Genomic DNA, 18,427 nt, shown 5'->3' with positions numbered 1-18,427 from the left:
ATTGAAGGTGGTTGTGAGAGGGAGAGAATGCTGTGTTATCTAGACCTCCTACGCGTGAGGACATTGCAGAATCTATCAGCCAGCTGAGGTGTAACAAAACACCAGGAGCAGATGAGATTACTGCTGAGCTCTTCAAGCTTGGTGGAAATAGCATGGTTCAATGGCTCAATTGGCTATCACAGCAAGTATGGCTCAGTGAAGAAGTACCTGCTAATTGGAGAACACAATTAATTTGTTCCTCTGCATACGATGAGTAATTAATATTATTATGATGATTGTGACAACTTCGAATCCAGGGGCATCGCCCTACTCAGTATTGCAGGGTTCTTCTGAATAGAATTAAGGAAACTTTCAACACGTTGTTAAGGGAGAATCAATGTGGTTTTAAGAAAGAGCGAGGCTGTGCAGACCAGTTGTTTTCACTACGCATGTTGATGGAAAGTGCACGTGAATTTCACGAACCACTCTTATTTTGTTTTGTGGACCTAAAGAAAGCATAAGACTCAGTCTCTAGAATTGATTTATGGCTTGCCACTCAAGATACTGAACATCTCGAAGGCTCTCCATAAAACACCAGTGGAGCTGAATGTGAGAGCATATGGCAAAGTCTCCAAATCGATTTGTATTGGAAGTGGTGTGAAAGGGTGATGTGTTGACACCCATATTGTTTAACCTATTTTTTGATGCAGTTAATAACATGTCTTTACAGCAGCACCCTGGGAATGGAATTAACATCTTGTTCAACACAAGCTGAGCTAGTGGGGAGCAGATAGCAGATAAGAGATCAAGCCTTGATCCCAGATCTTGAGTATGCAGATGACATGTGTCTGCTCAGCAACTCTATGGATGAGTTGGAAGAGATGTTACTAAATCTAGATCTGAGCTGCAACCAAATGGGCCTTTGCATCAGTGTCCAAAAGACAAATTCTAGGCATTACTAGCAACCAACAATTAACCAACTTCCAAGAAGTGTCACTTTACAGAGCACAGATGAGCCTGTAGATGTTGTGGAGAAGTTTCAATACTTAGGAGTTTTGTCACATCATCTTGTCAATTAGACAGAGAGATTAGTACAAGAATTTGTAAACATCCAACAACTTCAGATCTCTTAATTTGTAAAATCTTTTGGTATCAGAAATCAATCAAACAATCTATTAAACTAAGAATGTTCAAGGCAGCTATCATACCAACTCTTCTTTATGGCAGTGAGGCCTAGACACGTTTGTCTCAGCACATCAACAGACTGCAGAGTTCTGCATGCGTTGCTTACGAATCATCTTGGGCATATCAGTAAGAGAAAAGCAGAGAAATACTGATCGGGCTAAGGCAAGTATTGAGACTGTGGAAACAATGATCAGGAAGAGAAGACTAAGGTGGATAGGCCACGGAGCCAGGATGGAACCTCATCGTATTCCAAGGCAACTGCTGGTTTGCAAGTTTGAAAGAGGTAAACGTTCTGTAGGCGCCAGAAGCTGAGATGGGTCGATGTTGTGATGAGAGATTTGAAGAAGTGTAAGCTCAACAAAGAATGGATGCACATTGCCCAACATTGTGCTAAGTGCATGGAGATCCATAGTGGATGCTGTAATTACGGAGTTGAATGAGGAAGCTGAGGAAATGGGAAAGATTCAAAAGATAAGAGGAGGAAAGAAATGAAGAGAAGCAAGTATCAGATCAGACTGATCTGCAGTGTACTCAATCTGGTTGCACTGTTACAGCCCATAACAAGGCCGGTCTTGTCAATCACCAACGACAGAAACATGGAGCAGCAGCCCGCGATATCCTCTTGTGTTGTCACTGCCACCAAAACTTTACACAACAAGGTTATAGAAATCATACGAAGTTCTCTAATCAAAATTCGAACAAAGTCCAGAGATTACGTTGAGGACAATAAAATCCTAACATATATGAAGTGACCTAACAATGTGACCTGCACCCCTTAGTAGTAGTCAAGTAAAGGTAGAACATGGATGGTGTGTGTGTGTTTGTGTGTGGTGTGTGTGTGTGTGTGTGTGTGTGTGTGTGTGTGTGTGTGTGTGTGTGTGTGTGTGTGTGTGTGTGTGTGTGTGTGTGTGTGTGTGTGTGTGTTACCATTACTAACCGATTTGAATTTTCTGTAAAGACAGAACTGTTTCTATTCACTTTTTCCATCGCTCTCATCATGCCAATGCCTACCATTTGTTAAAAAGCATTATCAATATGCCGTTGTATATAATGGCGTAGAGCTAAGAAAGGAACCGTAACTTGTAAGTTTTAGAAGAAACCGACTAACGAATCAGTGTCAGACAAAAGGACAAGAAGTACGTATACAGACTAGTAAGGTAATTGTTTACCAAAGATATGCAAATCATTACATGTATGCATGCATATTAATTAATCATCTAAGTCTACATGCCGCATCAAGTAAGTCTATGCATAACCGACACATTATCAAAAAGACACCAGTATGTTTTCACTTAGCGTGCCAACTTCGATAGTATAAAACGTATTGCTGGTAGTCTTCTTCCTCCGCTTCGAGGTCCTCGTCGTCCTCACATGACCGACGAAGGCGTCTCGGGATATTTTGCACATCGACGTTTGCATCGTAGTCCCGAAATTTTTCTGGCATGTCAACAAGGTAGTCGTCGTCGTCCCCAAAGAAAGTCCAGGAACAACTGAGTGACGTCTTGGTGTCTTGTTTCTGAATAGTCTTTTTACGGACGGACGGCCATTTTTGCGTCTCGTTTCTGAGATCTAGAGGGGCTTTGCATAAACTTGTTTCAATATTTTGGTAGTCGGTCTCTTCTGGAGAATTGCAGTCTTTTCTCACACCTTCATAACCAATTCGGTTGCACTTGAGAGGTATTGCTGGTTGGATTGTTTGGCAACATTTGTAGCATCGAACGGCCCGGGGTGTGTGAGGCATAAATCTCAAAAACTCTTTGCTGCAACTCGGACAGCGAAAAATACAACGCATTTGTGACATCTTTCCTGCCCTACTCAGAAGGAAAGTTGGTGAAACCTAGCGCACGCTAAGAGTGGCTATAATATTACACCTACTTTCAAATTTAGAATAATTTTATTATTTCTGTATTTTGTGTTGAAGCTATTAAGTCACAAAAACAACTTACCTTATATAATTCAGCTATGTTTAGACGAGCCGATAAGCAACGACACCTAACAGAGTCACGAGACTTGACGAGTAATTAAACGTATCGTACTCAAAACGTTTAGAGGTGAAATCACGACTGCCGGTTTGTGACTATGTTTGTAGTTGGCTGGCTGGCTGACTGTGTCTGTTAGTACCAGCGGCGGTGTTATTGCGGGGCATGGCGAAGCTTTGGACCTTCCAAAACTTTGGGGCGTGGTTCTTTTTTCGCCAGAGTAGATTCTGTTTGGTCATTTACTTCTCAGGATCTACGTGAAATTTGGTCATCTTTGATATGAAGAAGTTCTGCCACTGTTTCCTTTACTCGGCCTAAATTAATTAGGTCTAATATCAACTGGCAGTTTGGCTTCCCCAGCCATGGAAGGCTAGTGATGCCGCTGCAGTTGGGCTCGGGAATGCATGTGCCTCGCTCTAGCTTGCTCTGGTTCAATTGCGGAACAGTATACTATTTGCGATACTCGCCAACCATGCGTGTGCCACGGGGCCGCTGGCAGTGATGCCACTTGCTGAAGCCAAGTGTAAATATGTTTGAAGGCAAATGTGTATAAGCTGCTTAGCAACTAGAAATTCCAGCAATTCATGCCATTTGCTTTTATAGATATTTGATATAAAGCGACAAAAGTATCCTAAACTGTGCTTGCGGGACAAACACACAAACCCTTGCAACCAATTCAACAATACAACAGTCGTTTATGTTCCTCAACATAATGTCATTTAAAGTGATTTGAAATGGAAGTCATTTCAGAGTTGCATCTTGCTACGAATACATGCAATCCTTGATATCATGCATCGATGCGATGGCCAGTGTCGTGTTGTCATGACATGCACAGCTGCTGGAGTAGCTCAGCATCGTCTAGAATGTAATCAAAGTTGAAAGCGTTGTAGTACATCCGAATATGGATTGACCTGTCCTTGAGAGTTGCTGAAACGAAACAAAATAAAAATAGGACAATCGTGATCTTCCTCAGTCTTCAAAGATGTACTAGCTCTTTGTATTTTTAGGATCAAACCTCTAAATCTTTCAGGAGCTAGATAGGCATGTTTCCGCGTTGCCCGGAAACCCCTTCTAGGTAAGCGTGTCTGATAATTCTTGAGATAAATACGTTAATACATTAGTAGAACAGCTTGTGGTCCGTGACATGACGTCGTAGTGCAATTTTCTGTGTTCTGGTAGTGTCTCGTTAGAAAATGCTGCCAGATTCTTGATTTAACTGTATGTATATAGTCATGATAATTGGTGTGATTGTGTGGCCGGTGGGTATATATAATTAATATTTATAAACCCCTGTTACTGAGTGTCTATCTACGCCCTTTCTTTCGCGAACTTCTGGAAACTTGTATACCGTTGCAGTGGGCCCATATCCCGTACATTCTAAATCAACTCTTACAAACTTTAAACTATATATAGTAACTCATTAATCGTGCACCTCCAATGCGTCTTTTTCCAAGATCCGTACCAAGAGTAGTCAAACGTAAGAAAGATGTCAGTGCATGTGTCGTTCGGGTACAAGTAGAGGTGGAAAGGGCAAGTTGAAATCTAACCAAGCATCTACAATGGGTCAAACGTTCTTCTGCTTGAATACAGTTTTGGAACGCTATTAGTATAGATATAAAGTAAAATTTGAATTAAAAATTTATTAAATAAAAATGGAACTTGCGGCATGCGTAAGTGATACCCAACATCTCCTTTCTATTTGCACGTACGATCTTTCGGCAGTGGTTAGATCATGCCGAGAAGTCTCTCGACTTCTTTCCTGTCTTCTGATTTGGGCATTCTTGTAATCGCTGCGACTTTCTCCGGGTCTGGTCTGATGCCTTCTTCCGAGATCACATATCCAATGTAATTCACTTGAGAGATTTTCAACTGCAGTTAGTTCAGGCTAAATTTGACATTGGTGTCTCTTGCCCTTCTCAGTACTCGGTGTAATGCCTCGTCGTCATGCTCCTCTTCATCTTTACCTGCTACTATCAGGTCATCGGCAATGACAAATACATCCCGAATTTCCAAATGTTTCATCGTTCCCCTGCTAGAGCACTTTACTCGCGGAGGATATGCCAAAGGACATCCTCATGAAGCGTTTTCGTCCCCAAGAGGTATTGAAAGTACATAGGTAGGATGATTCTTCGCTCAGCTTTACATGCCAAGAGGCATGAATCAAATCATGTCTACTACCGTGAACAATCGTTTACCTGCCAATCTGGCTTGCACATTGCTTGGGGTCGGTATATGGTGGTGCTCTCTTCGGATAGATTTATTCAGTGGTCGGAGATCCAGACACACTCGTATGCTGCCGTCTCTCTTCTCAGTGACCACCAGGTTGCTCACACACTCTGTGGGTCTGTCCACGTTGGCTATAATTCCCATGTTCTCTAACCTGCCGAGTGTCTCTACTAATTTTTGCTGTTTTGCATAGGAAAAGGTTCTTGCTGTTTGTATGACGGCATTAGCCTCTGGTTTCAGCCTGATATGATATTCCCTTGCGTATTGCCCTATTTCTTGAAATATGTCTGCATACGACTTCATGAGATCATTCTTGCTGGCAATTGTGGTGTACTTGTGGTTGAGATCCTGTCCACTCTTCGTATCAAATCAAGCTTCTCGCAAGATTCCTTTCCAAGAATGGCTAGATCCCCATCCGTTACGTAGAATGTAAGATGATACGTAGTTTCTTTGCACGTGCAGTCCAACTGGACTATTCCCGTTGGCCTGATCTTGCCATCGCCTATTCCGGTCAGCACGTTTCTCGTGGTTCCCGTCTTCATTGCATTTCCTTGTTTTGCTGATAGGGTCTTCAGGATTGCTTTGTACTCTTTGAGCGGTAGCACATTGGCACTTGCGCCAGTGTCCAGCTTGAATATGATGAGGTGTCTGCCCAACATCAGCTGCTCTGTCCAGTCTGGTCTGTCCCGCATATAACCCACAAACAGATGACCCACGAAAACCTCGTGTTCGTCTAAGTAATGGTCCTCTTGCGGCTCCTCATGCATGGTGTTGACATTGCGTCGGCCTGGCTTCTTCTGACCTGGTTGGCACACCTTTGCCAGATGGTTACGCATGCCGCATCGACTAAATATCTTTCCATAGGCTGGGCATTGTCGTGGTTGGTGAATGCCTCCACAGTACTTGCACGACTGCCGTGTGTGCGTGCTCATCTTACCTGGCATGCCACGTGTTGTGGGCTTACTGCGTGTCTGCCGGTTGCTTCTAAGCGTGTGAACTTCTTCCGCCTTTTACTCCTCTTTTGTCATGGTTTGCACTTGTTGCTTCGTCGCTTCTGCCGCTCGACACAAGTCTAAGACTTTCTCTAAACTGAGGTTGGGCTCGCGAAGTAGTCTTTCCTTGACGCGCTCGTCTCTTATCCCGAACACCATTTTGTCTCGTATCGATAGATTTCGCTGTTCACCAAACTCACACGCTACAGCTCTCGTCTTCAAATCGATCACGCACTGACCTATCCTCTCTTCTTCTCCCTGGTTGTGTGACCAAAATCGATGCCTCTCGTAGACTGTGTTCCGTCTCGGGTTGCAATAGTTCTGAAATGTGCGAAGGATCGCGTTTACGTCTTGTCGCGGATCGTCTTCGCCTTCACCCGGTTGCGGGAAGACTAGCGTTTGGTACATTTCTTGGGCTTCTGGGCCTGCAACGTGAACGCTGTCTGAGTTTCTTTTGCTTTCCCCGTGAGCTTTGCTGCTTGGACACGAAATTGTTGCTCCCACTTGTGCCAAGCTTCCGCTAGGTTTCTCTCCGAGAAATGCATTACGTGTAAGGTGGAGGTTGTAGTCGTTCCATGTCCTGACACCCTGTGACGTTCGTGCGTCGCGCTCAATTCTGCTTTGAGATACACACAAGGCTCTGTACTGCAGTGGCGGATCTAGGGCAGGGATTGTGGGGTTGCAAACCCCCCCACCCCCTTTGTTAGCCTCGGAGTTAAAGCACAAGGTCTTGAAGCCGCATTGTGCTCATTTCCAGTATTTAATTAAAATAACTAAGCTGATTCTTGACGAAACGAGACATCTGGCAGCGAAACTCCAGACTCGTGACCAGTTGAGTACGGAATGGTTCACTCAGTACGAAACTGAAAGAATTGAGGCAACAAGGCAGGATATATACAACCTCTTTGACTTCTGGTATCACGACATTCTGCTACTCGCAGACAGGATTGGATTTGTTGAATCTTTTCAAAGAAAAGCGAACTTACAGCGAAACCGGTAGTCGGAGTCCGATTGAGCACTACAAAGGATCCGTTGCGATACCCCTCCTGGACTCCCTGCTTCTTCAGATGCTCGAACGATCTAATGGTGAGCAAGATAATGTCCGAGCATTGACATTAATTTGTTGTGTCTTGTGCTTACCCTTCTGGTTCGTTCTGACGTTGACCCAATGGAAAGCGTAGATGGAATATGCACTGGCAAGCCGATCTTCGTATCCATTCCCGAAGTCTCTACGAGGTGAAGTGGGAAGGTGGCAGTCAGTATGGCAAAGCAAATACCAGGAAATGGAAGAAGCAAGGAAAAGAGAGCAAGAGTGAAAGAAGGCCATACCCAACAATTAACCTTCTCCTGGCCTTGGGAGCCCGTGACTCTCGGTTGCACCCGAATGTTCATCGTCTGCTATTGATAGCATGTAGACTGCCTATCACAAGTGCCGAAGCAGAGAGGTCACTTTTTCTACTGAGAAGACTGAAGACTATACAAGGTCTACCATGGTAGAGGAGCGTCTTGCACACCTATCATTTATCGCCATGCATTACAAAGAGCGGGTACCAGCAGACGAAGTTTGTACAAAATCATCCACAGAAATTTTTTATACAGTCTTTCTTTGAAAGAGACATAATTGCACTGTAGTTTACTTAACATTTATTTAGCAGTAGTCTATGCATGATGCAGTTAGATTCTGATATACAGTTTCGATGATTTAGGGAGTATTGAACATGACACATTGCTACAGATATGTTGCCATAGTTGTTGCCATTTACTTTAGCTAAGCTGTAAGAAGCCTGGGCATTTGCACCTCTAGCAATACAATGCGTCGACTAGAGTAGGCGTGATCTATCAAAATTTGCAACCCCCTCTTCAGAAATCCTGGATCCGCGCCTGGTACTCCTTTTACAGAACTTCACAGATCAGACTGTTTTGTTCTTGTCTGGCTACTGCAGCTAAATCTATTCGATTACAACAACAGACTATACTTCTAGTCAGTCTACCGTGACAAAGATATTGTCGGACACAGTATACCTAGAGGGCTTCCGAGTTGCGAAGCGAAACAGAGCGATGACACCAATGTCAGACAGAATAAGACCGTCTAGCTAGTAGGCAAACCAACTTTGTTGGTATAGAGTAAATTGCTGGTAGTCTTCTTCTTCGGCTTCCATGTTCTCCTCGTCCCAGCTGCACCGACGAAGGGGTCCCGGTATGATCTCCACATCCACTTCATCGTAGCGCCGAAATTTTTCTGGTATATCAACAAAATCGTCTTCAGAGAAAGGCAAAGAGCAACAGAGCAACGTCTTCTCATCTCGTTTCTGGAATTCTCTTTTCTTCATCCACGGACCAGCAATACTTGGTCTGGCGGTCTCGGGAGCTTTTATTCTAGCCCCTACAATCCAGGGTTTGCCGTTTTCTCCAAACGTTGAGTAACCTTCATGACGACTTGCCGCTTGGCTCGTTTGTCCACATCTCAAGCAACATGCGATCTGGTACGTGCGACGCACAGATGCAAAAAACACTGCTTGGCATCGCGGGCAGCAAAACTCGCGACGTACCGTTTTTTTGCTTGACATGTTTTCCGGCTCTAGCAACAACTGCGCTTGCGCAGCAAACTGCATAATCTAAGTACTCATTACTCCCATCAGCAGAAGAATAAGAGGAAGAACCTCGTTTTGAATTTTTTAATTCGGCCATACCAGGCACCAATGTTGCTGGTTGCCATAATGAAAGCATGGGTGCCTCAGACCGCTATCTCAATTAAAATTTAGTGAGGCATTTGGCAGCTAAACTTCTGCGCATGCGCATCAATCTTGATCCTTGTAAATCAACAAATAAAAACAGCACTTCTAATCCAAGGAAACGTCAATTGTTACCCAAAGAAGCCCATGTTTGTCGCTAAAATCCACGGCAGTAAATAGATCTACAGCAAGCATGTGCACTGACAAAGAACAAAGCTTATCTTTTGCAAATTCACGAATCAATATCACTTCTTACATGTAGTAGCACTTTGTTAATGTCTACCGCGCAAGTACGGCAATCTCACACACGCACACGCGCACACGTCCACGCACGCACACACACACACACACACACACACACACACACACACACACACACATACACACACAGGCAAAATAAACCACATGCCTTCGCTGCACATGCATATCGAGGCATAATTATTCTGGCATTGTTACAGAATAGTGGTAAACCAGTCTCAAAACACTACGCTACGCTGATTCAATTAGAAAGTGAAGTATCAGCCTCCATGGCATTTTCTAGTTCAACAGCTACATCAGACAATTTCTATTCAATGCAAAGTTTCTGAAGTTTTTGCAAAAATACGATATGATCTACCACCAGTTCTGTCTACGTCTTCACAACAATAAACACAACAATCTAATGCCATCGCTTTGCAGCATCACTGTTTACTCGAGGACGAGGCAGATCACCAAACAATGTATCACTACAATCTTGAACACTCAAAGCGAGCTTCTTGATCGAAGCACCAATATCTTTGGCAAGCTAAACATCCATAACACAAACTCTTAATATTTAATAGATCCACATTTCTACAACTGACTACCTATTATTTGTCTGTTGGTGCACAAAATTCAACTCAATAAATACTAACATGTAGCAGTAGTTAAGGCCCAAGTGTAGAAAGTAATAACGAGCATTCTCCATCACAAAATAAATTTTGCATTGAGGGCAGCTTCATTCTTGATAATCCAATGTAGACATATCACAATACATTACAGTCCGTGTCAGTTATCAGAATGCCAGTTAGCCAAACGCAGAGTGCCTCGGCGCCCTCTAAAAGTAAACTGTTATGCACATGCACAACAAGGTGTAATGTCAAGTTAGTATCGTTGGTCAACTACTTTCTCATCATTACCTTATAGAGTGCAGTGATGTCTGTCTGTCTGTCAGTCAGTCTGCTTCTTGTCTGTCTGTTTCTTGTAATGTTATATGTAACATAGACATGTTTTCTGTCTGTCTTGTTACTGCAATGGATGTGTAATGTTAAAATGCAGTCAAGTTTGGGTGTCTGTGCCATTGTTGTTCAGTATAAATGTATTCGGTTTAATGAGTGCACATGTGCAGCCTTGGAAACACCTGTTTGCAAGCCAGGACAGTTAACGTCATGTATCAGAAATATTCAGAGTTATGAACAGAGTCGGGTCACAAAGTGAGGGATAACTGACATCCAACTGTATGCCAGTATTACCAAATGTTTTGTGGTCGATTGACCTTTCCCATTGTCGAAGCAATCTTGTCACAACTGCATTTTGGTAGAAAACATACACGTATATGGCAAATAGGTATCAAGCATCAAAGTATTTAGAATCAAGTCTGAAATGTCAAATTCACCTTGCCTGACATTCCAGGGAATATAGCCATTCTATTGAAACTACAGCAAGGCTTCAAACATCACAGGTAGCAGTTTGTCACATGGAGCCCCCATTCAGGTGTTAGAACAGCAGACTTCATGCAACGGTACCTTAGGCTTAGTGCAAGTCAAAATGTAACTTATTTGCTCAACAAATCGCTCCATAGCCTTGAATACACAACCACAACCGATCACCGCTAGAGAACTCAGAGTGCAGCACCACAGACTCAAAGGTTGCTGCAAGCTCGACCAAGGCATGTTTTACAACAAAATGTGATTCCTAGCAAAGTACACATATTTGTACAATCACAATCTATCCATGTGCTCCTAATCACAATACCAGCAATACAAAATCTACAGTACTCTCTATCTACCTAATCGCTCATCACGTTATATATAATCATGAGTTCCAAACCACCTACCAGCAGACTTCAAGGTTACATGTATTCGTGGGCTAAGACCAGACCAATTAAATTGTTTGATTCTCAAATAGTTGGACATGAAACCGGATCGAGCGATCAAAATAGAATAAAAAGTAATCATGTGACATTTTGAGCATGCACAGTTCTCACTGTACTGTCTACAAACATGGGACACCAAAATGAACACAAAAACAAACGACACCGATAACGAGCAGAACATGGAAACAGTCGCTGCACCACATACACTGTTAACACTTGCAGAGTCATGACACAAACTCACAGGATCTATGTTCTAAGCCCTTTCACAATATGCATAATATCATTATTGCACATGCGCACATCAAATTGTATTCTTACTTCGGTCAACCTCAAATTGAATCGACAAATCTGAGCATCACGAAATTTTATTGGTCTGACCTAAGGGTTGATACTGCATGCAATATGTCACTACTACTTCATAATATAATCTGGTCACATTTCCAGGTTCAATGTCTGATCGGCCTTTAAAAAGGATTCGAAGATTTCTAGGAATCATAGTAGTTACGCTTAATTAACTGTCAAGTTGTATACCTGCCCTCTATGCTTATCATCAACCTCCCATCAACCTCTTGGAGCAAGTGACAACTTCTAATGCCCACTACATGACACAAAGCTTCTAGTAAGACTGCTTTCTGGCTACAAATTGTCGGACGATAAACGTTGCTGAATAGTCTTGACAGTTGTACCTATGTATTTCAATCGGTTGCAAAATTCAACAAAATGTAAATCATGTTTCATGATTACACTAAATGTTGTAGTACGAGTATATTTGTCTACAGTCATACAAACATTAACTGCCAGATTATATATAGATCAGATTTTGTACCCTTGAGGCAAACACTTTGAAAAACATTCCACTGCATGTTATGTAGCTGCTCTAAGGTTCTGTACAACTCAACTTCAATTATAGCATATTTAAAGCATTACTCACCTCGTTGTCTGAGTCCTGCTGTTTATGATGACCTCCAGAAAATGCCGGCATTGATATAGGCACACTCGTTGCAAGTAATTGCTGCTCATGAGAGTCGTTGCTTGGACGTCTCATCTCCATACCAGAATCAACAATGCTGCCATCTACAGACAAAAGTACAATGAAGTATACCGCTCACTGATGTCGAGATAGCAAAGTGAATGAAATAGATAACACGGAAAGACTCAAATCGTTTGAGAAAGAGCACACCTTCATCTGTTTGATACCCATCCGAATCTCCATCTGCGTGATCGCTGTCAAAATCATCCAAATCAAATAAACCTAGGCAAAAAATTAATCTAAATTGCAAAATGCAACTTTGCACTCATTTTCTGGTAGTACAGTGTCCAAATAGTGGCAAGTAGGTACCCTACTCTTTCTAACGTTTTCAAGATTAAGACTTTTTGAGACTCCAAAAATAATTTTGAATTTTTTGAGGTCTCAATGTGCAATATTAGTCATTTCTAGATTTAAATATTTTTCGGCCACCAACAAGATCCAGTGACCTCTCAATGACACTCAGCACAATACCGCAGCAAAAGTTCTCTGCCAGTTGACTCTCTACAGCAGCAGTATATCACACGGTAAGTGGTACTGGCATTTTGGTTTGAAAGCAGAAGCCGTACTTCAGAAGAGAAGTCGCTCGCTTCTTTGTTGAGTTGCCATCTTGAGGTGTGGACTTCTGTCTAGCCGCCATTTTGACAATGTTTCGTGTGCATGTGCAAAGACAAAGCCTGGACATACAGCAATTTCAAGGCCCCAAAAACTGTTTCTATTATTCTATAACTTTTCGAGGAAAATTTTTTTGAAATCATGCAAATGAGAGAACAACAAGTGTGATGTTACACAATCAGTCCTATGCACGGTTCTACACAAAATCCTTGTTGATCATTAACAAGATCTATAAATCTTTAAACACTCAAATTGCCCAAATGCCATGCTCAGCATCCTCAATTTCTTTGAATTCTCCAATTTATTAATCCTCTACTTCTATGATTTTATCCAAGAGCAAACTAAATCTGGCCAAGAAAACTCTACAAAAAATCTACAGCTTTCTTGCAGCTCACATCTGAAAATTTTTAGTCAACAGAAGTTGGAATGGACATGGTGTACAGGACAAGCAGCAAAAGAGTTCCTACTATTCATCAATGACAGTATCTTAACATAGAAGGCCTAAGCATTACATAAGATAGCCAAACCCTAACATTAAAGAAGTACTAACCATCATCTGATTTTCCTGAATCCACATCTACTCCATGATTTACCTAATGAGAAAAGACATTAATTAACACAGAAAACACAAGAAATTACAAAATAGTAGAGCAATAAACAAAGACACGATTAAGATAAATTCACATGCAATGAACAGAATATTTCAGTACAAAGAGCAGCATGTCCTTAAGTAAGCAATGAAAGCACCTGTGTGGTGCAAGCCTCATTGCACACACACATGCTGACACACACGCACACACACACACACACACACACACACACACACACACACACACTGGCACACACACGCACACACACTGGTGCACACACACACACACACACACACACACACACACACACACACACACACACACTCGCATGCACACACACACACACACACACACACACACACACACACACACACACACACACTGGCACACACACACACACACACACACACACTGGCATACACACACACACACACACACACACACACACACACACACACTGGTGCACACGCACACACATACACACGCACACACACACACACACACACACACACACACACACACACACACACACACACACACACACATACACACGCACCCACACACACACACACACACACACACACACACACACACACACACACACACACACACACACACACACACACACACACACACACACACACACACTGTAACCACTTGCTGCAAATGCACATGCCAAGGCAACACAGCAAGCTAATCATACGAATGTCAGCATCAAAAGTTTAAAAGCCTACTACATAACAAAGAATCCCTACCAGCGATTACAGCATTGTTCCAGGAAGTATGGCAAAGGTGACAACTCCCATTTTCATCTGCCCTGAACTTACACATCTTCCCTTAATTAATTAGTTTCATTATATCAAACACCTGAATATGTGTATTTAGATCCAATATATTTAAACAAATAAGCAACGGCACAGCACTGTCCTGCAGTGTCTAGTTTTAAGTCTTGGTCAAGCATAACAGCTTTGTACTAATACAAACTGTCGCCACACCAAATTGCATTTTCAAGACAGATGAACATCCCTCCCACTCCAACCGTTTTTCCCTATAAGGCTTTGTTCCACACCCACCATATGTTCCTGTGTTGCTTCATGATTGCCATCTGTTTGCGATTCGTCATATTCTAGACAAAGCCATTTGACCATAAGATTATACAGATGTCAAGATGACATTCGTTGCCTACCTTGATGTAAAGTGCTCATAGAATCCTGAATTTGCTGTGCTTGAGCATCAGTCTCACTTGATAACTGACCAGCCAGTCTAGAACCAGGAAAAGTAACATGCAGTGTGCACCTACGAATGATCTACCTTACACATCAATATACCTATAAACATTATGAAATAAATTACTAGACTATCAAAAGCACACAAAACTTTCCTCTATCACATACACAGAGAAAAACAATGTAGACCATAACATACTGTAAATCCTGACTATATAATGATCATTTAATATTAACAAATATAACAAGCGATTTACCATCGTAAACACGTTTAACTTTGCACACACACATCACAAAACGTCTCCACATATGTCCTATTAAACAGTAAGCTTAGTGTGTACAACAATCGATGTCGCTTACTCTCTAGTTGAAAGCTGTAGACAATCCAATGATACTGATACACACTAGACTAACAAACATGCAAATGAATAGCCCCAAGAAAACAATGCCCAAAGAAATAGTTTTGTTTTGCAGTATTGAGTACTCCAGTGCCATAAACATGTGATGCACCACATGCAGCTAATGTACACATTCTTATCCATACTGTGTGGAAAAACCCTGCATTCATTGAAGAAGATGAATTGTTCAGTGTTCCTATGGTCATGCATGTACCCATCTCATTTGCACAAAAAAGTTGCCACTTAACTAACTTAACAAAAACTTAAACTTCAATGTCAAGCTATGACCACTGTTAGCAGGTTAATTAACAAATCATCGCAACCTTAAAATTCTAATCTGAACTACATATTTTGTGACATTACTACATTACTACATATACAATGATAGTCTATGGACACTGTAGCAGTTATGAATTACAATGTATACTACATTTGTACTACTTCACAGTACCTGTCAAACTAAATTTAGTTTCTTCATTCTCCTATGACACGAATAGTTAAACATCAAATAAGTGGAAACTACCATAAGGACAAACAGGAGCATCGCCACAGTTTTGAAAGAAGGGTTTCGTACTAGTGCAAAGGATAATTTTTGCCTCGATGTCCAAGTATAGAAATGGACAACATGCTAAGCATACAAATATAGTCATCCAAAGACTCAGAAAACGTAAAAATATTTGATTTAGCCTTTCCACCCTTACCTTAATTAATACAGAGAATGGATTTTTCATCATAAAGAAGGAGCAACATCCAAGAAAAAGGACTTTTATGGCAATGTGAAAACATGCCTGGCTATGCCACAGAACATGCATTCTTGCATAAACACAATCACACATAGGCCAGGACAGCCTAGCAGCTGAGCTCCCACCTACAACACATGTTCTATGAAATCAATGTTCAGTCTCTATAAACTTTAGCTCCAAAGTCATATTAAATCTACAGTGTACACCGGCCTCTTTTGTGTATTAATTGTAGCCTTGCAAGCCAGGCTCTTCTGTGTAGTCATTGAACTAAATGCACGTGACAAAAAACTCCTCCTTGTGTGATTCACGCACGTTTAGTTCAGCAACTGCACGGAACACCCTGGCTTGTGAGACTATATTAATCTGCTCATCATGTATTGGTCTTGCACATATCATTCGACTGGCCTTTCACAAAAAGCTGCATGAGCAAACAGGTGACAGCTATAAGAAGCAAATAACGTAATTGCTACAGCTTGGTGCATAACACTCATTTGCCACAGTCCCTGTAGTTACCTATGCCAATCTTTGAATTAAGTCTCATGATTTTACAAACTCTGATAATCAATTATCTTTTAAAAGACAGCAAAGCATCTATATGGTTGCTGATGTTGAAAGAGTGTTATAAACCTTATACTTATGCGTATTATTCATACATTGTATAAATACTTTCACCTATATTATGTAATGAAATTCCGACAACATTGGCTGAATTGGTGTAAGACATGCAACAAGCAGAAAGACAGATACTATAAAGACTACTGCATGAGTGACTCCACAAGAAGACTAAGGGTGCATTTCTTTTACCTAATCCAGATTAGATTGATTAGTTAATCTGTCTAATCTGCGTATCACCTGGATTAGCTGAATGAGCTGGATTAGCTAATCTATCTAATCTGGATTGGCTGGATTAGGTAAAAGAAACGCACCCTAACACACAACACAAGTCTAGCTTCAAACAATGGATATAACACTCAATGATTTACGATTAATGAACTTGAGAGAGAAGAGTCCCAAATTTGTTATCTTGGGAGTACAGACCCTGATCACAGACCATGAACACACATACAATGGCAGTAGACACAACAGGTGTCAGGGACTGAGGAACTCTAACCATAAGACATTCACATGGGCTACACCTTCACTGTTTATTCATTCATGTCCAGTTCAGGTGCCTAGTATAAAACATCTAGCAACGTTTAGTCTTCAAATAGATCATTTCCTTTGTTTCAAATTACTATGTATGTACATGCAATATATGCAAAAATCTTAATTTCCATTTCATTCTCCAACCTTGCTAGAGCATCTTTGACTCTCTCCACCCTCGTCTTCTTCAATCCAAGTATAGCCTCCTGTTGCTCTTTAAATATCCTGCAGTAAGACATGACCTTCATGCAAACACCAAAGACACACACGACAAGCTACCGTGCACGCAGCAAACCTAATTCTCTCTTTCGTCGCTTCCTCCTCACTTGTAACGTATCTCTGTAATCTTTCCTGCATGAGTGTCAAGAATAATGTCCTGCTTGACTCCTTCACTCGATTTACGACAGACGCTAAAATCCGGTAGTGAATAACGTAAACTACAAAAGAAGCGACGTTGTCCTCGCTTTCTACCTGACGTTAGTGAGCCGGAATGACCGGGGAAAACACTCGTGAAAATTTCCTCGTGGCCGCCGCTGTGAAGAAGAGAGGCAACTTCAGTGGCCACCTGCAAACACCACAACTGCCGTTTACCTGCCTAGTTACATATTGCTCTACATAGACGCTGATTGCAAGCCAAGATGGACGCTGCTTGGAAACAACAAAATCCGCGGTTTACAGGCATTTCTCTACTACACAGACGTGCTCTAATAGAAGTACCCAAAAGTTTGTACCCTCTACCAAGGAACCTCATTGCAATGTTGAGAGAACACCTGATGCATGCGACCAGTACCTGAAGCCAGATGGCAAAGCAATTGCTGACGCTAGGACACAAAAATCGAGCGTACGATATCACGACCAGCGCAAAAGCGAGAATCAAAACGCCAACAGAAACGGTGAACAGGAGACATGATATAAACCAACAGTCTAACTGACAAAGTCCCTCACCTTTCGCATTGAGTCAGAGTGTGATGCAAAGTCCATCTTTCCTTCGTTCGCCTTTCTTGCACGCTGATGTGAACACTAGTAAACGCTTATACGATGCAGCTGAAGTGCTACTCGATTGCCTGTTGTCTTCTTGATGCCACCTGTGACGATTCCGACGTTCAGTGCGAAGAGCTAAATCTGAGGCGACTACCACAAACTCGGACAATCGATCTCGTGACTTCCATTACGTCATTAAATTATCACGTGACGGTATGCCATCATCGCACGTGACAAGTGATTTCATCTACCACAGATTAATAAATTTAGATATCTTAAAATAGAATATATTATTGCGTGAAATTGCCTACCAGCCACTACTGTTGATAAAATGTTTCAAAAATTTGTGTTTTAGCATATTTAATTATTCTTGGAATTTTTAATCTCCAAAATTGTAATTAAAATTAAATTTAATTAAACTAAATAAAATGAATCTTAAGCCAGTTTTGAGTAACCAGGCAATGTTAAGACTAGTAGACAAACTGACTAAATCCAAAT

General features: G+C 41.6%; 1 protein-coding gene across 1 annotated transcript; it reads right to left on the bottom strand.

The window, feature by feature from the left end:
* Positions 1-9,512: 9,512 nt before the first annotated feature.
* Positions 9,513-18,105, bottom strand: LOC134189325 (uncharacterized). The gene is made up of 10 exons (XM_062657556.1): positions 17,894-18,105; positions 17,420-17,513; positions 17,244-17,358; positions 17,096-17,173; positions 14,625-14,701; positions 14,512-14,564; positions 13,399-13,441; positions 12,387-12,458; positions 12,138-12,280; positions 9,513-9,877 (listed from the first exon to the last, which is right to left on the bottom strand). The coding sequence occupies exons 1-10, from the start codon at positions 17,927-17,929 to the stop codon at positions 9,752-9,754; spliced, it is 837 nt and encodes a 278-aa protein (XP_062513540.1). The 5' UTR covers positions 17,930-18,105; the 3' UTR covers positions 9,513-9,751.
* Between the last annotated feature and the right edge of the window lie 322 nt (positions 18,106-18,427).

This window comes from Corticium candelabrum, chromosome 13, assembly GCF_963422355.1.
Source record: "Corticium candelabrum chromosome 13, ooCorCand1.1, whole genome shotgun sequence".
NCBI classification, from domain to species: domain Eukaryota; kingdom Metazoa; phylum Porifera; class Homoscleromorpha; order Homosclerophorida; family Plakinidae; genus Corticium; species Corticium candelabrum.
Note: the sequence above shows the minus strand (reverse complement) of the source record. Positions and strands in the feature narration are given on the sequence as shown.

Coding starts and splice junctions, on each gene's coding strand:
- LOC134189325 (XM_062657556.1), bottom strand. CDS start 17,929: ATGGACTTTGCATCACACTCTGACTCAATGCGAAAG. Junction 14,702..17,095: donor GTCAAAGATGCTCTAGCAAG/GTTGGAGAATGA, acceptor TCCTGGTTCTAG/ACTGGCTGGTCAGTTATCAA. Junction 12,281..12,386: donor TGGGTATCAAACAGATGAAG/GTGTGCTCTTTC, acceptor TTTTGTCTGTAG/ATGGCAGCATTGTTGATTCT.